General features: G+C 53.3%; 7 protein-coding genes across 7 annotated transcripts; 5 read left to right on the top strand and 2 right to left on the bottom strand.

Annotated features, from left to right (window-relative positions):
- Positions 1-410: 410 nt before the first annotated feature.
- EJ05DRAFT_476827 (uncharacterized protein) lies at positions 411-1,508 on the top strand (the record flags this gene model as incomplete). Its single annotated transcript, XM_033744118.1, has 1 exon — positions 411-1,508. A coding segment is annotated over one exon (1,066 nt), but the record flags the coding sequence as incomplete, so codon positions are not given.
- Positions 1,509-1,596: 88 nt separating this feature from the next.
- Positions 1,597-3,397, bottom strand: EJ05DRAFT_476826 (putative ER-golgi SNARE complex subunit). The gene is made up of 2 exons (XM_033744117.1): positions 2,078-3,397; positions 1,597-1,997 (listed from the first exon to the last, which is right to left on the bottom strand). The coding sequence occupies exons 1-2, from the start codon at positions 3,111-3,113 to the stop codon at positions 1,966-1,968; spliced, it is 1,068 nt and encodes a 355-aa protein (XP_033600044.1). The 5' UTR covers positions 3,114-3,397; the 3' UTR covers positions 1,597-1,965.
- A 241-nt stretch (positions 3,398-3,638) lies between these two features.
- Positions 3,639-8,166, top strand: EJ05DRAFT_511380 (uncharacterized protein). The gene is made up of 2 exons (XM_033748243.1): positions 3,639-4,130; positions 4,199-8,166. Exons 1-2 carry the CDS (start codon positions 4,087-4,089, stop codon positions 7,926-7,928), a joined length of 3,774 nt encoding a protein of 1,257 aa, XP_033600043.1. The 5' UTR covers positions 3,639-4,086; the 3' UTR covers positions 7,929-8,166.
- Positions 8,167-8,633: 467 nt separating this feature from the next.
- On the top strand, positions 8,634-14,360 carry EJ05DRAFT_501122 (uncharacterized protein; the record flags this gene model as incomplete). Its single annotated transcript, XM_033747077.1, has 1 exon — positions 8,634-14,360. One exon carries the CDS (start codon positions 8,634-8,636, stop codon positions 14,358-14,360), a length of 5,727 nt encoding a protein of 1,908 aa, XP_033600042.1.
- Positions 14,361-16,242: 1,882 nt separating this feature from the next.
- On the top strand, positions 16,243-16,608 carry EJ05DRAFT_501121 (uncharacterized protein; the record flags this gene model as incomplete). The annotated part of the gene is made up of 2 exons (XM_033747076.1): positions 16,243-16,315; positions 16,376-16,608. The coding sequence occupies 2 exons, from the start codon at positions 16,243-16,245 to the stop codon at positions 16,606-16,608; spliced, it is 306 nt and encodes a 101-aa protein (XP_033600041.1).
- A 566-nt stretch (positions 16,609-17,174) lies between these two features.
- EJ05DRAFT_501120 (uncharacterized protein) lies at positions 17,175-17,806 on the bottom strand (the record flags this gene model as incomplete). The annotated part of the gene is made up of 2 exons (XM_033747075.1): positions 17,175-17,696; positions 17,753-17,806. The coding sequence occupies 2 exons, from the start codon at positions 17,804-17,806 to the stop codon at positions 17,175-17,177; spliced, it is 576 nt and encodes a 191-aa protein (XP_033600040.1).
- A 3,242-nt stretch (positions 17,807-21,048) lies between these two features.
- Positions 21,049-21,681, top strand: EJ05DRAFT_501119 (uncharacterized protein; the record flags this gene model as incomplete). Its single annotated transcript, XM_033747074.1, has 2 exons — positions 21,049-21,320; positions 21,369-21,681. 2 exons carry the CDS (start codon positions 21,049-21,051, stop codon positions 21,679-21,681), a joined length of 585 nt encoding a protein of 194 aa, XP_033600039.1.
- Positions 21,682-21,749: the final 68 nt, after the last annotated feature.

Below are 21,749 nucleotides of genomic sequence, written 5' to 3'. Positions count from 1 at the left end.
GACTGTAGATACACGGTCGCTGGACGACCCCTGGCAGCATTCTCTCATCATTCCCGCACTATGGCAACCCAGAGCTTCTTCCCAGGACCCGGCTGGACCAAGCCAACCAGTGCCACCGGCCTCCCAGTCGAGCTACTACACATGATCTTCAGCAAATGCGCTCCAGGGGACCTGGCCACAGTGATGCGCTGCTGCCAGATCTTCAACGACGTCGCACCAGAGCATTTGTACAAGGTCATAAAATGGACAAGCCAGCCGACGGGGCGGGCATGTCCCCCGTTTGACCAGCTCCTTTACAACCTTCTTCGAAACCGTCGGTATGCGGAGATGGTTCGTGTTTTTTACTTCAAGAGATATGACGGCATCATGCAGTACATGACGAAACGGAGACCTGCGTTTGGGAGGGAATATATGGAGCTTGCAAGGCAGTTTATTAACGTTAACGGGCTTGCGGACAAGACTAGTGTTAGTATGAGAAGCTGGATGAACAGACTGACTCGCAACGATGTAGCCTGCGTGGTCAGTCTGATACTGGCGCAACTGTCCGGGCTCAGGACGCTCAGCCTATACACGGGGCCGGGCCTGACTAGCGATGTATTTACAAGCATGCTGAGCGCGGTGTTTTGGCGTGTGTTCTGCCGGACCCCAAGAGCGACGATGTCCGGGTTCGAGAAGCTGACGAGCTTCGAGTGGCAAGACAGCATCCGGTCCGACCACTCCAGACGTGTTATTATCCTCCCTATCCTCGGCGCGTGCAACCTCAAACACGCATTCATCGCACACAACACAAAATGGCAGGACGTTCAGAAAGACGTACAGGCTTTCTGGCTCCCGTCCACGACAAATCTCACGGCCCTCACGCTGCTGAACCCCCTCGTGTCGGACGCAGACATCATGAAGATCCTCACTCGAACGCCGCGCCTCCGGGTCTTCAGCTGGACGTCCCAGCGCCTCGGCACCCAGCCGTTTCACGGCTACAAGCTCAGAGAAGCCCTCCTATCCTGCCGTCACACCCTAATCGAGCTCAGCCTCCGCCTCAGCTGCACATCGTTCTGCGCCCCCGGCGTCGAACCTGTCCAGACGCCCCTGGGCCGGCTGCTAGACTTCACCGCACTCTGCTCCATCGCAGTCCCCATTGACGTCCTCCTCGTCCTCGTCCGAGGCCCAGGAGATACCAAGCGCGTCCTGCCCTCCACGTTCCCGAAGACCCTCCTCGCGCTGACCCTATTTCCACCGCTCTTTCGTCGCCTCACGACCGCCATCGATCAACCGTGTGAGCTGCTCAGGCCCCTGGTCCAGCGGCTGGAGAGTATGTATCACCAGTGTACGCCGCGGCTCGCGCTTGTGGATATATTTCTGTCGCGTCCGCATGATGTGGCGCGTAGGAATACGGAGTCGGGAACGGTTCTGTGGGGCACATATGGTCGGGTCATGTGTTTTCAATTGGTCTATCGGCGGACTGGAAGGAACTACTAGGCCAGGCTGAACTTGAAAATGAAAATTAATGCTCTCGTTTTTATCTTTCTTCTAAAATTGCTTTGATAGTGCTGTGCTTCTCGAGAGCTACATGTAACATTGCATTGCTGTTATATAGTGCGCTGGTAAAAGTGTAAATGTATATTGTTGTTGTACAGATAATACTGTGCTCATGGCGCAGACTCGGATTGCCTCCCCCCGTTCCCACCCTTTTCCTCCTTCACCCTGTCTGTCGTGATTATAAAAAAAATATATAGCTGATAGCATGGTACAATGGAAAGATACTGGCGAGACGACTGTGGGCATGTAAGGTAAGTCAAGGTACAGTAGGCTAGGACGGGGTAAAAAAGTCTAAATCGCGATTGCTTGCTGTCACGCATGCATGCAAATCGGGTAGGTAGCGCGTGCCCAAGGAACGCCGGATATGCAGATTCCCAAAAAAAACCCTCCCCCCAAAAAAAGACGTGGTTTGATCGGGCGTATATTCATTCAGCCCGCTATTAAGACCCAGAGCAGGAAGACTGGCGGCAGATTAGCATGCCATTTCCCAATCGCCGAACATTCGGTGGACAAGAAGACGACGCAGCAAGGAAGGACTTACATATCATCAGCACGCCAAACATCTTGGCCACCAACCACCGGTTCCCACTGACGCGGTTCCAGTACTTCATCAGCTCGCGCTGCGCACCCTCGACGTTGTCGACGACGTCCTCGGTGTCGGCGTCGATGCGCTGGATCTGCTCGCCCTGCTCCGACACCATCTGCGCGAGCTGCGAGAACATGCCGCCGAGCTCGCCGATGGTGCGCTCGATCATCTCGATGGCCTCGCCGCGCTGCTGGATATACTGGTTCGGCGCCTGTGCTTCTTCCATCAGCATGAGCTGCGCATCCGACTGTGGCCCGGCGCGAGCAAGCGCAGAGGACGACGACGACGGCTCAAGCGAGAGGAGATCCTGCTGCGCTGCGCTCGTGTTGTGCGACCCGGGCCGCGGCGAGCGGCCTCGCTGCGGCGTCTGGTACAGCGGCGAGTCGGTGCGGGAGGGATCGAGGGCGCCGTGCGAGTACGTGGACATGGAGGAGACGAAGTTTTCTGTGCGCGACTTGCTCGCCATGACGTTCTCCATGCGCGTGCGGAGGACTTGCTTCAGACTGTCCGTCATGCCCTCGAGTTTGCCGTTCAGCATTACGACTACGTTTTTGCCGTGTTCGCCTTCTTGGTCGAGGGCGGGGCCGTGGGTGTGTTTCTGCCAGGCCTGTGGGTGCTGGGCGCGCGAGGAGTCGCGGAGGGCGGAGAGGGACTGGGTGAGGGCGGCGAGGTCCTGTTTGATGACGAAGGTGAGCTCTTCGACTTCGACGGGCCGGTCGTCGAAGAGGGTTTTGCGGCGGGCGAGCTGGGCGAGGCGTTCGAGTTTGGCCATGGTGCCGGAGATGCCGCGGCCTATGTCGGCGGCCTTGCGGGCAAATTCGGAGCGTTGGCGTGGGCCATTTGTGGTGTTGCCGGCGGCGGCTTTCTGGTTGTTGGTGAGGAGGGATTGGCGTTGGGAGCCGACGACTTTGGAGGTGGTTTGCTTGCGCTGGGCGTGGGCGAGGATGGAGCGGAATTCGGAGGTGCGGTCTTGTATCGAGTGGACGGCCATTGTTGTGGGTTGTGGACAGTGGGTTGTGGGTGAGGTGAGGGTATGGTATATGTATATGTACAGTTTGCGGTTGGGAGAGAGGATAGGTGGAGGGTGGAGGTTTTGGGAGTCGGAGTTTCAACGGGTCCGTGGCGTTCTTGTGTCTGGGCCAGCCGTTGCGGAAATGTGGAGAGAAGGGCGAGGCAAAAGGAGCGTCTGTTCAGGAAGTGTAGAATGCGAAAATCTCGCGAACAAAGATGTTGGACGACTCGATCGTCTGCGCGTTCGTGATGGAAGTGAGATGCAGACCAGTAGTGTGTTGTGATGCTGATACACGACAGTTCAGGAGTCGTGGTAAGAGCAGAAGAGGGGTGGCTGCATGCAGTGTTATATCTTGGCATAATTATGCGGCAAGATTACTCTTGTCGAGACATCAAGCTTTCTGACCCATTTTGCATTCAGCAAAGACCCCTGAGCGCATCCAATCTCTACGCGCACAGCCACACAGAGGTGACGACGCAGCCATTCGTCTCTCACGTATCGTCAGCGCAACAGAATTAGACACAACAGACGAATCAGAGGGATATCGAGAAGTCTAATGATGGGAATGAGGACTTTGTGTATCATGTTCTAGCTGCAGTCCCTGTTACCAAGCAGCAAAGCACATTTCGTGGCTTGAAGCAGTGCGTCATATGTCACTCTGTTGTTTCGACTCAGTGCTTTATGGTTAGCGGTTGACGCTTAACACTCCAACTTCCAACTCCACAGCATCTTTCACTCATTTCACTCTCTCTCCCTTTGCATCAACACCGACATCACGCTGCTTCGGCTGCTTCCTACACGTAATATCTAATATCCTTTGTCCGTTCGTTGTCTCCTGGTCTGTCAGACAGACCTCCGTCCACACTGCTGTCGTATTGTTAAGCCTGCATTCTATGAATAGCCCGGAGCTGCATACTGACGACCTGTCCTATTGAGCATTGCGACAAGAAATATGTCGCGTCCATGGCAGTTTGCGCAAGATCATCGCTCACCTCTGTAAGTTGATCAGCATCTCTACGACTGTTATTATTAGTTAGGGCTATAGCTGACACGAATACGTTCAGTGATCGCCGACAACAAGGTCCTCCTGGCGGCCCTCCACCCTCCTTTTCCACAAATGTGAACCGCGCAAAGACAAAGAAATGGGTGGAAGCAAAGTCCTTCTCGTATGATGGTGACGATTGGGGCGAATATGACGAGCAGGACGAGTATGGTGCTAGTGCGGCACCTCCTCCTGTGCCTCAGCAGCAGCAGATGCCATCGAATGCTGCGAGAAACTTCACGGATCCTCGATCTGCCCCCTCGCAGGCAATGGGACGAAAGAATTCCTTCGACACCGGCGACGAGAGGCGCGCATTCTCTGGACCACATCCCCCTCAACATCGCATCGATACCAGCGGACCTGCAAACAACTTGCGCCACGAAGAGAGCTTGATGCAGAGTCCAGCCTCCATGGCTTCTGCTTCGGGTCCTGCTTCTCAGCAGCAGTATACTCGGAGTGGCCAGCAACAAAGCTATCCATCACAGCCGGCTGCCAGTCGCCAATCGAGCGCCGCAAGCTGGAGCCACTCCGTCATCTCCGAGACGCCGTCGGCGAATATGGAGCCTCAACGGAGACAAGATTACAACCCATCCGCCATGCCACAGCCCCTACAGACACGGCCCTCTGTCGGCCCCGGAGAATCGCCAGTCTCGAAATTTCCGCCACGGAAGAGCAGTCTTGGCCAAGATGATGCTCCTTCAGACCTGCTGGGTTCATTGGACGCGACGCCTACGGCACTGAAACAACGTACAGGCAGTGAGTCCAGCGGAACACCGAACCTCATCCGCCCTGCAGATATATACAAGAGGATAGCAGAAGCGAGAGAAAAGGAGCGTGCTTCAATGGAATCTAGCCGCCCGAGTGTCGATTCTCTCAGCAGCCGGCCGGCTGAAGATAGTAGTCGAAGCGCGCGACCACTAGAGTCGGTCGCCGAAGGGAAGAGCGAAAACATTGCACAACCTCCTGCGACCAGTGGAGCTCCACAAATCCAGGCTCCACCAGCGACTTCAACAACTACGCCGGCCAAGCGGTTTAGTAACTCGCCAGCGTTGCCAGAGTTCTCCAGTACGTCATTTGGCGATGACTTCTGGTCACAAGCAGGATATTCTCCAGGCCCGGCTACCCCACCTGTTCAGAGACAGCTTTCCCGGAAACAGCCTGCGTCGTCTAGTAACAATACATCGTCGGAGATCAAAGGTGTGGTCGACCAGGCATTCACGCGCAAGGATGACAATTCTGTCCCACCAACACCCGTGTCCCGTCAACCGGGGTCGACTTCAGAGACTGGGTCGAGCGTATCGCGCAGCAACACAGACAGTACGAGTGGTATCAGTCCAATCATGAGTCGGGTTCCCAGCTCCGCAGCAGCAGCAAGTCGTGCGAGAGTTGCAGAGGCAAAAGACATGGCGACACCTGTGATCGCAGAGGAAAGTCCAAATGCGTCAAGGCGTGCATCTGCGACGCTTCATGGACTGGATCAAGCACCACTTCGACCTGATCAGGCAACCCACTCGCGCACCGGATCCGGTGGCTCAAATCCCAAGCGGCGGAGTCTTGTCTCACCAACTCCCACCGATAGCCCTGCCCGCTCTCCGGTCATTGCTTCAACAGCCCATTTACGCTTTCCATCTGCGGCAGAAATAGATGTTGCTAGTCCCGTTGGTGCTTCGACGTCGGAGATTCCAAGCCCTACGAAAGATTATACTATGCGAGAAGAAGACATCGCCCAAGCCATCGTCACCAGCCCCGAAAGAGACGTAGCGAAGCTGGCAGGGCAGGAAAAAGAGTCCCAGGCTGCGTTCCTTGAGCAGACCAGAGAGTTCACTGCACCAAATCCAGCCATACCGCGTGATAGATCAGAGTCACCATCGAAAGGACGTGTTCGCGACTTGGCTGGGAAGTTCGATGCTGAATCGAGAAGAAACTCGGTACAGTCGGTCTCTTCGAACAAGAGCGCCAAACAAGACACAACAGTGCATTCCACAGATGCAAGGCCAGCACCTGCTCGCGAAGAAAGCTTCCGACCTAAACTTCCCGGACAGTGGGAATCATATGTGTCTACTCCTGGTCTAGCCACCCCGAGCGAGCCGGAAAAGCAACTTCAGAATGCGCCGGAAGACAAACATGATGCCAATGCTGTCGACTTGGAAGCGACATCTCCAAAGTGGACTGAAACACCGGAGGGCAACGTCACAAGCCCAAGCGATGCGATGTCTGCACTAGCTGCAGCAGGTGCCGCCATGGGAGAGTCTATCAAAGCAGCCGCAGGCTTCGGTAGCTCTGAGGAGACACCCAAAAGTAGAGATATCGGTGAGGTGCAAAGTCGACCACTGGGACCTCAACGCATCGAGTCGAACTTGACCGAGTCCACGATTGCACCAACACCTCCGCCGAAGGATATTGACGATGAGAGCCAGAGTGAAAGTTCCAATGAGATTCGGCCAGTGCCCCCGCTAAAAAGCCGTGAAGCTACACCTGTCCCTGACATGCTCCCTCCTATATCGACTGCCGAACAGTCTGTCAGCGTGCCGCGCCTAAGCACCGATAACTCGCCGAACGATGAAGAAAGCGATCGTCTACGGAAAGAGATTGTGCAGACTCTGAGTCCCATCGCCTCCGAGAGCCCCCAAGCCGCCAAGTTGGCCCAAAAACTGGCTGCTCCCGAGGCTGCATTGTCTCGAGATAGTTCTGTTCTTCCAGCCGAGTACGACTCTTTCTGGGGAGGGCCAGGAGGCGCTGACACTTATCCATTCAGAAATGTCACATCGAAGCCTACCTCGCCGGAGACAACTGTGGAAGCTCCCGTAGTGGAGAAAGCCGTGGAGCTGGACGCCTCAACAGGACCTGGCTATCTAGATCGACGCTTCTCGTGGGAAAAGCCCGCGCCGAAGCCCTCGGGGTCTGCCCCGATCGCATTGCCTACAGAGACATCCCCGGCCGCTCCGATTCCTACTTCGACCAATTCACCACTTCCGCCACCTCCGGCTAACATTGCTGCAAGTGATGTGAGCACGCCTGACACCACCGGACCCGTCGTCAACAGAGGCCTGCATGTTTTGAATACTGAGAACCCCGAAGCAATTGAGGAGCCGACGTATGGTAGACCAAGTGCGGAAATGTCAAAGGTATCCAGTCTTCAGCAAGATGAACCAATCGAGCCGACTGTGGAAGCTCAGCAGCCATCATTTTCTGGGCCGCCTGCGTCTGCCGCAGCAGTCGCTGATCCAGGGCGCATCCCGCCTTTCAGAGAGATACTCGTTCTGAAGTCAGCTCATGAGCGCACCGAAAAGTACGACTTAACTCGCAAGCAATTTGCAGACATGGATACTGGCTTGCGTAACTGGCTGGAGATCACACTAGCGGCGCGCCCAGAGCATGCAGACGTCAGGAACATCGCCATCAGGGCACCGAATGTTCCAGCAGCGGTTCCTTCGTCAGCACGGCACCGACATGCGCCGTCGCTCAGTGTTTTCAGCAAGATGAACCAAGTTGCTACCTCCAGCAAGCCCTCATTCTCACACCAGCCATCAACCAACTCGCCATCGAGCCCGGCCGTGGCTGCAGGCTCACCTGTGAGTGCTGCCCACACCGGAACGTCTAGTCCTTCTGGTGGCGCGAAGGTCCAGGCAAAGGGCAAAGAACTGTTACAGACTGCGGGTATATTTGGCGGAAAGGCAACGACAAGTGCCAGGGGTCTGTTTGCGAAGGGGAAGAGCCGGCTCAAGGGAGGCGGCGAGAAGGTGGTGGACTGATTTAATGGCCGCAGCTATCATATATGCCAACTTTCCGACGTTTCTCCTTGTTCCTCTGTTACTTGTCTCGTATGCGCAAGGCGGCTGATGATGAAGCTGGTGATAATGATGAGGGTGATTTGTGACATATAAATTGAGCACAGCCAGCACACAGATCGGCGGGTGCACGATGTTCCCCTGCATATATTGGCGATGATGACAAGACTGTTTTTAGGTGTATGTATATATATACACACACATATATATATATCCATCTATGCACGGATGCCTCGTCTCTTTGGTAACCCTGGCGCCACTAAAGGGCCTAAAGGACAAGATGTGGAGTAGTTTGTCGCCGTCGCGCCGCATGGATCCATAGACGGGGCCGGGGATTGTTTGCTGGTTGTGAATTGTTCGATTGGCTGAGATTCGAACGTGGAGCGTCTAAGCCTTCGCCAACTTCAGCCCCGTCCATCATTCATCTCCAAGACATCTCTCTCCAGTTCTGATTTACCATTAACCCTCGACTCGCTCCCGCTACACTACATCGCGCATTACTCGTTCATTATTGCTATCACTTCTTCCCTTTATTCCCTTTGGTACGCCAACACCGCATTCCCTACTTACATACATATATGCCTTGAAGTGGACTCGCAGGACGCCTCGGCGCGATCCGCATACCAAACTCTTGACAAATTCTCCTCATCCCGGGCCCCGAATTTGTCCATGTACTCACGGTCCGCCTCGGTCGCGTCAATCCCCCGCCTGCGAACCCTGCGCGACGCCAATGACGAGGAAAAGCAATCTCACAGACGGAGCTGGTCGTTAGGCCCGTTCGCTCGCAAGTCAAAGCCGTCCTCGCGTCCCAGCAGCATCTTCCTGCTGCGGCGCAACACCGAACGCGCCAGCGAGCTCGATCATAGCGAGTTCAACGAACACCACCACCACCGCCCTCACTCGTGGCTGGGCGGCTCTGGCATAGACGTCTCGAGAGCGCAGGCCTGGAGCTCGCGTCGCCTGCCCCAGACGACGTACGTCGACCCGACCTACGCGTCTGACGCTGCTGCTGCTGCCACCGCCGCTGCGTTTCCTGAACCGCCGACTACGCCTCCCCCGAACTCTAATGGCGTGGTAGATTCACATCTCGGCGTCCTACCGTCTCCCGCGCCGACGTCCATACATAAGAGGTCTTGGGGCGACTTGAGGAACATGGAAGACGAGCCGCCGTTGCCGGACGGTGCTCAGGATAGGATTCTGAGGAGTGTCATGCGGCACGCGAGCCTGCCCGTCAGTGTGGAACAGCTACAGGCCGTGCAGGGCGTCGATCCTGCAACTATGACTGCCACAGCGGACGAGCAGCCGAACCACGTCTCCGCTGAGGAGGATCCCGATCGAACGCTCACCGAGAATCCCGAGATATACGACGAACTGAAGGAATTCAAAAAGGAGATTGAAGATGGTGTGGATGGCTACGAGTCTTCGATAGACTCGGGCTCCGATCCGGTGAGCGACGAGATAGAGATTGGCACCGGTGTTCAGGCTCGTGTGATCAACAAGGATGGCGAGATAAGCCCAGTCGGCACCAGACCTCCCACCATCGACCAGCGTCGCGCATCTCTAGTCAGCCCAATATCTGACTCGGATAGAAACCAAGAGCGAGACCAGTTGCTTGCAGAGAGACAGAGAGAGCAGGAACAGATCGCTCTTCAGAATTCCTATGGTCTGGAGAAGGAAATGAACGTCCGGGAGGAAGAGGTGGATAGTTCATCTGAAGAAGACGATGAGCCAACGCCGGACGCTGGAAACATGACAGGGCACTTTGTTCGGGGTGCGTCTGCCGATGCGACTGCAAGCAATCTAGGCGGGCAATCACATCTGCAAGACCCAGATGAAGACGATGCAGTCGGCCAGCAGGTTGACACCTTTCTTCACGATGGATCAAGCACGACGGCAGTGGATGAAGATGAAACTCCTCAAGCCCCGACACGGTTCTCTTTTGAGGACGACAATGTGAATATAGAAAATGGCGCTGCTACTAATTATGGTGAAGCAAATGCGCCCACGCACGTGCAGAGGACGGATCGCAATGCGACGCAACCACCACATATCCAGATCCCCCTTGCGACGCAGCAACCGAGCAAGTCCGGGGTCGCCAGCGATGACGATTCCTCCGCCGGTGACAGTTGTAGTCTTCCAGGAGACATTGTCTTGACTCCAACAGTCCAGGCATCGCAGAACCCGACGCCAATATTCGATCGCCCACCTCAATTTGAAGATCAACACGCACGCAAGCCGAGTCCGTTGTCCCTTGCGCAAGAATTTGCTCCACCCCCTCCGCCAGTTGTCAATGGACCGCCGATGATCACGAAGCGCGAAGTCCGAAGAGACTCGCCGTTGAATGGCTATGATGCGGTTCCCGGTGCACAGCTATCGCAAGCGCCTCGACGCCAGGGCGCATTACTTCAAGCGCTGTCGAACGCCGTGGTAAATGGTTCTTCTGAGTCCGGGTCCAAGCCGATCCGCACCGAAGGGTATGCCGTACGCGTCGTGGCTGCTCCGGAGCCACCGAGATTGCAGAATCGACCTCCACTTCCTCCGCCTAAAGATACACCAATTCCTGTCAAGCCACTCGCGTTCTTTCAGCATATACCGAAGGTACAGACTAGCAATATTAGGGGTTTGGACGTAACGATACCGTCTCCTTCATTCTCGTTTAAATATGATGCCAAAGACGAGCTTCCGCGGCTGTCTACTCCGCCCCGCGCACCTCAGCGTGCTGATCCGACACGATCGTTCGCAACGCCTCCGCAGAATGATGAGACGCTTATTGGGGACGATACCGAGGCGCCATCTTCGATCCAAAGACACAAGAGTGACGTGGAAGCTGCGATGGTTCCATTGGCATTGCATCCGGCAATCCGAAATACAATGAAGCCCGGAGACAAACCAATTCTGCAACAGAATGGTACATCAATGCCGGGTCTAAAGAGTCAGCAGAACCTCATGATAAATCAAAATGCAGACAACGCGAGCGTCGCGAGTCTAATGTCAGACGATGACCTTTACGGCGACCATGGCGGAGTAGTGCCGCCTCCTTCAAATCAGATCCACCAAGGGCAGACGCACGCGAAAGGAACACCAACGATAACCACCCACGACTCGACGACAACACCCGGGCAATCACATGCTCCGTCCCAGAGCTCGGCGACGACTCAGAAGACTACAGGCCGGCACAGATCGAAAGACAGTTTAGGGGTCCAGAGTCTCGCGTCTTGGACTAATCGTACTAGCAAGGATGATCGCCAATTGCGAAGCTCGATTGACTCTGCGGATTCACGTCCCATGTCATTTGTGACCCTGCCTCGTGATGGCGAGGGCAAGACAATCGAACGAGTAAGCACAATCACCAGGAAAGAGCGACAAGACAGGGAGGATCTCGTGGCACGTAACATCAATCGGAATCAAGAACCGAAGACATTAAAGCCAGACGAGCAGGAGCAAAGGTCGTCGTTTGGTCAGCTCGCGGTGCATCAGCAGATGGGTCCGCAACACAATGACTTTCGCCAAACTCAGGAGCCCGCTCGAGAGGAGGATATACCAGTGCAAAGGCAACCTACGCAACGCCAGCATAGCGCGGAGAATGGCTTCCGTACTCCTAGTGCTTCACACCCTCCAATCGCGGAAGAACCAGCACAACACGATCCCATCGAGCCCGATATTGCCTACCAGCCTGGGCCATCGACGACGTCGCCGAAAGGAGGAAAACCACGACACACTCCGATCGTGCCAATCGACCCAAGCCAAGAGCACGTCGCCTACCAGCTTTCTGGCTACCGAGAGGCTACAAAGAAGGCACTAGAACTGAAGTTGCAGGCAGATCCTAACTTTAGGAAAGAGAACGAGGAGCCGGGCTATGCATCCCAGGGGCACAGAATGGATAAAGGAAAGGAGCCGTCTAGAGCGCACGGCCTTTCCTTCTTTACGCAGGACGCGGATCGGTTTAAGCTCAAGGGCAAGGCTATTGGGGTCTTCAAGGTGCTCGGCAGGCCTTCTGCTGTCCAAGAGATCACACCCATGAATGGACATGGCGAACCGCGTCCGAGTAATGGCAGTGCTGGCAGCTCTTCGTCGGCGGTACAGGCTGCACACCGAATGTCATTCCAGACTCCATCGAATCATCCCGACAGCGGCAACAAGAAGAATCGATTTTCTATGAAAAAGTTCTTGCAAAGGGACGGCGTTGGAAGTTACAATTCACCTAATGCTCTAAAGGCATTCAAGTCAGAATCCAAGGTGAATGGGAACACCACTAATGACGGCTCTGCCTATCAAGCTGTGCGACAAGTCCCGCCTTCGCAGGCTTATCCTGAGAGGTCGCATACCTCCCACAGCATGAGTGGTAGAACTTCCCGTCAATCTGACAAGTACGGGGAGGGCAACCTGTTACGTGAGGATATGGACGACGAGGAAGATGAAGAACTTGACGACGAGGCGATGAATGCCGTTCGAGGGAATAGCTTCGTGAAGTCTAGTAGCACTCTTGGACCTATCCATGAGAATCAACTACATCCCGGCATCTCGCCTGTCGAGACATTTTCGCCGCATCATAATGGTAGGACTCCTTCGCCAATGGATAAAGGGATAATCACTCCTCCTGAGCCCAAGTATGACGATGTGCCACTGCCCGCGGCTTATGACAGGTCGTTTCGCCACATCAACGATCAAGGCTTCCAGCGACCGCTCAATCCCTATGGGCCTCTTACACCACCGGGACTTCTGTCGACTGAAAGCCCGACCTGGCGCCGCGATCCCCGGGATCCTTTCCGAGGGCCATCCACAGGGCCACCCCGGAAGTTCTCATCTGATTCATACGCTGCTCACGTCAAGCCCGACCCGGGCCGTCATAACAGACTGACGCAACCGATGTCGCCGCCTCTTGTGTCGCCTTTGTCGTCACCGCCGGCTCATAAGAAACTGTTTGGAAGCGGCTTGGTAGGCGCAGCTATAGGTGCAGCCAAGTTTGGGGAGACGAAGAAGTCCAAGGCCGCGCGAAACTCGAAAGATGGCGGTCAGCAAGAGAGGCCATGGGCTATAACATTACCGAATGGCGTAGAGGAGGAGGAAGAGCACAGAATGCAGATGAGCCATCCCAAGGCATCCCAGATTCTGGGTGCTCCAGTGCAGACTGCGCAGCAAATGCAAGGTCCCCCAATGCATCCTCAAGCCAGTGGCCCTCCGCCCGGGTTTCTCTTCGCCAACAACAATCAAGCACCACAGCCGCCGCCTGGTTTCCGCTTCGCGGCTCCGCACGAGCAGCCGCCTCAGCATCCGGCTCAACACCCGCAACATCCGATCCACCAGATCCAGAACACGATGCATGCTCCCCCGGCACCGCGCCACCCTCTGCTTCAGGGGCAAACATCGTCTCCGGAGCATTACCAGCAACAGCCAACTCACCAAGTCCCGCAACACATGCAGCAGCAGCAGCATCAGCAGCAGCATCCAGACGGGCAATCAAACTATCCCTCGCACCACGCCCAGCAACCCTCACCACACCCCTCTCGTCCTCCACACCAGCCCCCTCTACCAGGCTACCGCGAAGTGCTTCCACGAGAAGTCCAACACTCACTCAGCCCAATCCCACAATCAGCCGTGTCAACAGAGCATATCCCACGCGCCCCATCAGTCAAAATGTTCCCGCTGCCCCCGAACCACCACCATTCTCCCTCGCCACCTCTGCTCGACGACAAACACACCCCTTCATCCGCGCCGCCGCCCCCGCCGCCCACAGCCCATCCTCTCCGCGAAGAGGTAGCTAACAACATAGACGGCCCAACATTCCTCACCGATCCCACTCCCGCAAATTCCGCACATCCAAGCCGCGAGTCCGGCTCCTTTGATGCCATAGTCCCAGGGCAGAACGGCGTCCCGGCCGTGCCGGATATTCGTGATGCTGCTGCTGCTGCTGCCAATCCTCCGACGACAAATCGTATGGACACAGATGCGCAGCAAGTCGACATGAGTACAAATCCGCGCGCATCCCCCGAGGCACGACAGATCCTGCCACCTCCTCCTGTGCACACACTTACTTCCTCGCCTACGACTACATCTTCCGCTAATTCGCATGAGAATGACGCAAGCGTCACCGTACACACCGCACAGCAAGCGGATAGCTTGGCTGCGCATACTTCCTCTCCCGCGCTATCTGGTGGTCTGGGTGGTGTTGGTGCTGATGCTGATGCTGATGGTACTACACCTGTTGCTCATACTCCAGCTGCTCCAGGTAATGGTGTGTCTGGCACTGTTGTTGCCGCCAGTAGCAAAGTCTTCGACGCACCAGAAGGCATCGCAGAGCTGAGCGCTGTGCCAAAGGGCGAGGAGGAGGATGAGCCGGTCATGTTTGCGGCGAGTTATCCGGGGATGGAGTGGATGCCGACGTGGGAGGGGGATTGAGGGGGGATTGAGAGGGGGTTGAGGGGTGTTTGAGAGGAGAGGGATGACTCTTTTTTTTTCTTTCGTTGTATATTTTTCTCGTTATTCGGGGGTTTTTTTGGAAGGGGAAGGGAGAGGGGAGAGGGGAGAGGGGAATATGATGTTTCAGTTGACGCAAAGAGTTCATGGAGATGTTATCGCGATCTGTTTTGTTGGGGAGGAGTGTAAAGTCGGACTTGTTCTTGGTTTTGTTCTGTTCTGTTTTGTTTTGGTATGGAATGGTGTGTATGGTATACCTTTGTGATGGTGTGTATGGTATGGTATGGTATGGTATGGGACATGTAGGGAGAGAGACGAGGGGGTGTGGGTGAGAGAGAAGATGTATGTGAGAGGAGAAGATGTACGTGCAGAGAGACCGAAATGAAATGATATCAGACGGGAATTAGGAGATTTTTATTGAAACGTAACTGTCTGACAATATGTGTATGTATATGACTACAAAGCGCCATCAGTCCTGCAAGACTCCTCCCCTCCTCACCCCTGCTGGGTTCCTGCGAACAAGGCTATTCCAGTAATGGCTTGTATCGATATTTCTTCTTACTTTGCAGTGTCTGGATACTGGCGGCTTTACCCCGGTTGAGATTTAAGACTAAAGATATAGATTAGGGCTTGAGATTGGTGTCGGGGAGAGCTGTACTTCCTTATAGGATAGTTCGGGTGCTCGATTCTTCGCTGTCATTGGCGGTGAGTGGTCTTTGCCTGTGAGCTTGGATGGGGTGTGTGAGTTTTGATTCCTGTGAGCATATTTGCTTGTGAGGTGGAATGTGTGTGCGTCTTGCCCTCAGCCTAGACGCTGTGTACCTGGTCCAACGAGATGTGGAGATAGGGGCTACTAGTAGGTGTGTAATATTTTACTGCATTAGGAGGACTCCTGTGCGATAATGATGTTGCGGTGGTATCTGTGAGGATGGATTAGTTTTGGCGGTGAGATGATGGTGAGGGCAGCTCGGGTGTGATTCGACGCGTCCAACTTCGTGGTGTACAATAGTCGTGTTTTTGTCGAAGCTTTGAGCTACTCCATGAGTCGTAACAGCAACATGTACGGCATATTACCCAATAACTCGGCAGTTCCTACGGGCCTCTCGCAGGGACGGACAGATATAGAGCCTAGCATTATGGCGCCTACGGGGTTTCTTCTACGTCTGCTTCACTCCGACTTCAGGGAGCGAGTGAAAGAGTAAGTTGGGTTTTGGTTGGTCGTACGGCTGGGATCCAATCATGACAGAAGAATGGCTGAGCTAGCCTGGGAGATCTGATCAGTTCCTTGTGACAGACAGGTAAGGGGTATGATCGGTGAGAGGGGATGGGTATTGAGATGTTGTCGGTCTTATTGTTTGGTGTGATTCACTGATGAATTGGATAGTGAGCATATGAATGGGTGGTTTGTTGGCATGGTTATGTGACTGAGCCATGGTGTTTGATGGTTCATTCAGGGCTGGCAGGACAGCTGATATACTCAATGGGAGTCGCTATACTATTATACCTTGATCACGAGGGAGTCGAATAGTCCCCGTGTTGTCACCAGAGCAGAGACGCACCATGTCCGTATTGAAGATGAATAGCGAACGGTCAGAGATCCCGTGCTCGTACGTCGGCGTGAATGAACATTGCTCTGTTGTGTTGGCAAATAGCACCTGTCAATACCTAATGGAAATTGAAACAGCCATACTATTCTACTCTGCACTCTGCCTTGCCTCCTCCCTACTACTTATTTAAACTCAAAACTATCCCAAAATCTTCCTACCAGCAACGAACCTCATTTCATCTTACCACAAACTCGACTTCTCTACAACTTCGACCTCTTACCATACCAAGCTTCCCCAACCCTCACACCAACACCACAATGAACAACTCCTCTCCCAACAAGACCGCCGCATGGCGCACCCCCTCTCCAGACCGCCGTCTCACCGCAGAACGTAAGCAAAACCCTACCCATAACCCCAACCTCACCTCCACCCACTAACAAAACCCCTCAGAACTCCGCTACATGCCCTTCGCAGACCTCATCACCCACGACAACGCCCTCCAAGCCGCCATCGAGGCACGCAACGCCCGCCTACCCCAAGCCTCTCCACAAACGCCCACCACCAATACTCTGTCTGCTTCTCAGCAGTCAACACCCGTGTCCCTCACTGGGAATGATGTGCGTGGTAGATCGGTAACTGTAAGCACACCCCTTCCCCTCCCATCAGAATTCATTCATTATTGATACGAAGCTAAATATGCTAGCAGGGCCCCGCACACCCGCTCTGCGAAAGAGCACATTTTAGAACGCTGCATTGCGGCGACTGTCTTTACTTTTTCTGGCTGCAGCGGATGGTGGATCTGGCGCTTGTGACTGGGGTGGAGGCGGAGACGGTTAGGAGGGGGTTAAGGGATGCGTTGGGGAGGATGGAGGGGGGAATGTAGTATATAGATATCATGTATACTGATTGTGAGGGGCGAGGGTGTTAGGTGAGTTCTTGAAAGGGTGCGGAAGGGATGTGTGTGGGTGGTGAGGAGGAGGGAGTATAGCACGGGCGCTAGACAATTCTATGCTGATTATAGAAGTGTGTGTGTTTATTCGTCGTGCATGCCTGAGGTATGTAGATTAGTGCGGATTAGACATGCATACGCACTGCTTCGGTGTAGAGTACACGTCAATGCCACTCACTCAGACATCACAGAATCCTCATATCAAACACACCACATCACAATTCTACCCAGCCCAGAACCCCATTTCAGACGTATCGTATTGCCAATATAGAAGTTTCCAAGCTCCAACCCATCCCAACACTACCGTGACATCCGGAATATAGCACGATCAAGTCCATGCACTATCGTGTCGTCCCATAGTCCCATCTCTTGCCCTTCATATATGCAGTCCTGCAACATCCAGTGCCAGGCACATTCAACGCAGGGGCGGTAGCGCATGTGGGGAGATGTGCAGTGCGGGTGCATCGTGGCTGGCGGGTATGGCTCGTGGTGGGTGAAGTAGGGGATGTAGTTGGGGGTGGGTTTCGGGCGTTTGTTCTTGCGGTTGCGGCGGTGCTTTTTCTTGCGGTGCGGTTGGGGTGGCTTGTGTGCTGCTGCTTGTTGGGTGGGCTTTGGGGAGGGGATTGGGGATGTTTGGCGAGGGCGCGATGGGGAGGGGGGTTTGGAAGGTGGATGTGGAGGGTTGCTTTGTGGTGGGCGAGCTTGGGGGGGTTTGAGTTGGCTTGTTTTGTGTTGATGGATGAGCTGGGACTTACTGCTGCTTCTACTGTTGTTTTGGAATGATTGGGTACCTCTTCGTGGGCTTTGGCTGTGTGGGTCGGGCTGGAGAAGATGTATTAATGGGGTTATGTTGATAGGAGAGAAGGTTCGATACGTACATCAGCCGGACGCGTAGATTGGGCTCTGCGCCCCTTTTGATTTTTGCGAGTCATTGTAAGAATAAGATCCTATCAAGCACAGATCCAGAAGTAACCCACATCTGTTCTGCATAGATCCTTAGCCATGATAATGTAGTCTTCTTATAGTTCAGATTACTGTATCGTGTCTACCTGACAATTACCACTATGTGCTGGCAAATCCTCTAGTGATAACTTCACAGAGCCTACACCGTAGCCATGATGACGCACAGGATGATCTTGACATCGTGTCTATGACGTGCTGAGAGTGACTTGTCGAAATTCAGCCTGTTGCGTTGTTGGGACAACTGGCAATGCTCTAGTACGCAGCAAACAGAGGGTTCTCGTCACCACTACAAACGGCTGGATAGAGTTACAGGAGAGTTCTAGTTTTTCGACACGGCATGCTACGCGAAGGTATGGCTTCGGAAATTCAAAGCTTGAGAAATCAGTGGATGCTGAACGCGTTTTACTTAATTATTAAGTGTTGATGGTATAAGCTCTAATTCAGACGCAGTTGCTGTTGGTATACTTCGCGATTGAATTCGACTCGTGATATATATATTCAATCAATCCATTATGTCCTCTTGCTATCAATCGACATCCTCGTCTCCTTCATTATCACTAGTAATGGCTTACTCCTTGCCCTTGCTAGTGTCGACCCGTTCGCCCACCTTTATAAACTCCTTGAGCTACTTTACAATGTCTAGCTCTTTCGACTCGATATCATGCTTATTTTGCTTAATCGCATTTACAAGTAGTCTCACGAGGAGGTTGCCAAGGCGTTTTGATCATTTTGTATTGTCTGTCATATCCCAGAACTCGCGCTCCGAAATGAGTTCAGCTAGAGTCTTCCGGTAGCTTCTTGCTCTTTCGGAGTGCCCACGTATTCGCCGGTGTCTTTCATGTCTCTTAGTCTCTCTGCTCTTTCCATGTCCGCTGACTCAATGGCATGCCTGTCCTCCTGGACCAGTTGTGTACGTAGCTCCATAAGCAGGTTCCGAGGTGGCTTCACCCTTTTGCCTTCTCTGTAATCTCTACCGAAGCTTTTGGATGTGTGGCTATCAGGTCATGATAGAGTCGATGTGTGAGGCCGTGGTTTTTGGCGGCACTTCTAGAGAATACGATGCATAGGGGGAGCGGCGTATTCTCGAGAATTTCCTGCCACTGAAACAATACCACTCTTGAAGCGATACCACTCTTCGAACTCAAGACCTGATAAAGGCCAGTATTATATGCTAGCCACTTTCTTCAACCTCTTTGCGCGCGTCTCCTCGCGTCGGTGGATGGTTTCGGCGGATTGCATGAGCTTCGTGGCTGTGGCATCGTCATCATGCTTGTTAAAGTGCTTCGCTGCGGTTATGATCTCATAATGCTTGTAGTATCGCTCGATAGAATTGTATTACTTGTGAGTAGAATCAATGTGAAGCTCGGAAAGTTGGACAGGGAGTTTTACTCTGCCTCGGTTCGTGGGTCGTTGAACGTTGGGGATAGGACTACATCCTCGTGTACATGCTCCCAGTCTGGCTGGTAGGTGGCACCCCTCGCATTGGTACAAGGCACCTGCTACTGTGTGAGCACTCATGTTTTCCAAATCTAATAGCAGCGCTTTGATGCGAGCGGCACGCCCGTCTAACATCTCGAGCATAGGATCTCTATGTTAAGACGCTTGGCGGCCATCGCGGCCTGTACATTGAGATGGTGTTGTCTAGGCGGGTAGACTCTGTCTGCATGATGCTGGTCTTAAGAAAGCTTCTTATCCTTGTCTCGTCGCTTCATCTCATTTCGTGGCACGCGGCTGGACTTTATGATGCGTATATTTGCTTGGGATGGTATCGTACAGGTATCAAGGCTAGGTGGAAGGGTTCGATACTAACGGGATGAATGTTATTATAGGCGATGATGGATGTTATTGTAAGGGTGTAAGGTGTAGGTGGTGGGACACGAAGGCGGTGGGATAGAAGATCTCACAGTAGATGGCCGGCAAGATTGTGACACCATGTCAGATGGATGAGTCGCCAGGCAACAGTGTCATCACTTGCTAGATATCTATTATGTGCTTACAAACTTTATAGTCAAGAGATTCGTATGACACGAAGAGAAATTCATGTACCTACGAAGCTAGAGAAACTATTCCACCATTGCAAAAACTGCGACTCCATGGTAAATCATGACGCCTTTATGTATGTACAGCTCCGCGTGTATTATTATTTCAAGGAGCATCAGGTTCTAGCTCTTGTACCACTGCTTGGATGCAATATTTACATATCTTCTCATCATCCCGTCTGCCATAGCAATTAAAGTGTTAAACTCTGATGTCTCTAGGATAGTTCGCTGCAGACAACGACATCTAACACTATCTAACTTGTTACCGCCTGTGTGACGTGCTGCTAGTTACAATCTTTCAAGAGGAGGTGCGAATGTCCTTAAGAGTCCAGCGGAGGTGCGGCCAGAGGGTGGATGCTGGTTCATGCCTATGTTTAACGCCAATCGCTGTGGGTGCATTCTCCTAGAGTTGGATGTTTCTTGTAGACTGTATTGGTACTGCAAACAGGTCCTCGTATTCGGCTCCGGAATCATGTAATACGACCATCCCTTGACGTAAGAGCACGGGCTAAATTTTTAGAATACTGTTATTGTCACTTGGTGTATATGTGTTTATACATTGAAGAGTTGTAGCTCGGTATTAGGCTACAGGTCACGATCGTGGACCAGAGGGCAAGAGATCTACCTCTATAGCACCGTCTTATTCGATAGGCCGTTAGTCTTCAGAGTCATTCTTTCCACATCATCAGAGTGATTACTACCTTGGATCTTGCCGAAGTTGGCCCCTTATTCTCACTGTCCGCCTGCAAGCAGTGCATGCTTATCAAGTCATTGTACTAGGGGCAAGGGGCTGCTCTACGAACCATTCAAGTAGATGCTCAATTGCTTAGTTCAATAGGAATCGCTGGGATAATAGAGTTGCATAGAATACAGGCTACAAAGTGCTCGAAATGGATAAGTGTTTGGTTATAGCAAGGGATGTTCTCAACATAGTCATACGCGAGTGACAAAACAGTGCAAAAAGTTCAAACTTGTTCATTTCCGTGCGTTCGTTTCACATCTTAGAAATAAGCGGAATTAAGCTCTCGTTGCCGAGTTGTGACATGCTAGCTACCTAAAATACCAGATCTTGAGCTTCTCGTCTAACGCTCAGCTATCTACAACCAAGTCATACACGAAGCATACATACCAATCTCTTCATATCTTACCTTCTCTCCCATCTCCATATCACAATGTCGCCCTCAGCTCCTACCACTGTAAGATGCTCAGTGCCCAGCCACCCTCATCACGCATGGCCATCCACCGGCGCTGTCCTGTTCTTCCGCTGTCAGAGAACCTGCCTGTTTTGTAGCCAAGATATCCCCAACGGCATGATGCCGCGTACACACGTACTTCGCTGCTACTCGCGCCCTGCAAACATCAGAGATCAAACCATAAAAGTCCTAGCTTTGGGCACTGGCCATGCTGTCGACTTTGACAAAGACTGGGACGTAAGCGAGGAAGAGTAAGCTTTTATGACCAGCCATTGAGCTTTGAAGCTAATAACTCCTAGAAAGCATACCAAGGCGGAATACGCGGATAGGAGGAATGCCAGGAAGGAAGCGGGCATTGACCCGTCTGACGACACTCAGCCTGAATTGGAAGAGCCTTTTTTGGCCGGGACTGTCAATGGAGTAGGGTGGCGAGAGCGGAAAAGGAGTTTAGAAGGTTTTGGACAGCAAGGGGAGCGATTACCAGCTAGGGAGGAGCAGACTACTGCGGATGTGGAGGGTGATGGAAATATATATCCGCTTCCGCACGACAACCGTGCGGAAGATAGCTCGAGGCCATACTTCGTTCGTTGGGCCGAGAAAACTCAAGAATAGGCATAGGAGTCTATAGAGAATACGAGTAAGAGGTCTACGACTTGGGAGAGCTTCGTGATGGCAAGACA

This window comes from Pseudovirgaria hyperparasitica, assembly GCF_010093815.1.
Source record: "Pseudovirgaria hyperparasitica strain CBS 121739 unplaced genomic scaffold EJ05scaffold_9, whole genome shotgun sequence".
Classification (NCBI taxonomy): domain Eukaryota; kingdom Fungi; phylum Ascomycota; class Dothideomycetes; order Acrospermales; family Acrospermaceae; genus Pseudovirgaria; species Pseudovirgaria hyperparasitica.
Note: the sequence above shows the minus strand (reverse complement) of the source record. Positions and strands in the feature narration are given on the sequence as shown.

What these genes read in the sequence shown, in the direction of transcription:
- EJ05DRAFT_476826 (XM_033744117.1), bottom strand. Translation starts at nt 3,113, where the DNA reads ATGGCCGTCCACTCGATACAAGACCGCACCTCCGAATTCCGCTCCATC. An exon ending in GTTTGGCGTGCTGATGATAT is followed by an intron (nt 1,998 to 2,077) that starts GTAAGTCCTTCC and finishes ATCTGCCGCCAG; the next exon opens with TCTTCCTGCTCTGGGTCTTA.
- EJ05DRAFT_511380 (XM_033748243.1), top strand. Translation starts at nt 4,087, where the DNA reads ATGTCGCGTCCATGGCAGTTTGCGCAAGATCATCGCTCACCTCT. An exon ending in CAAGATCATCGCTCACCTCT is followed by an intron (nt 4,131 to 4,198) that starts GTAAGTTGATCA and finishes GAATACGTTCAG; the next exon opens with TGATCGCCGACAACAAGGTC.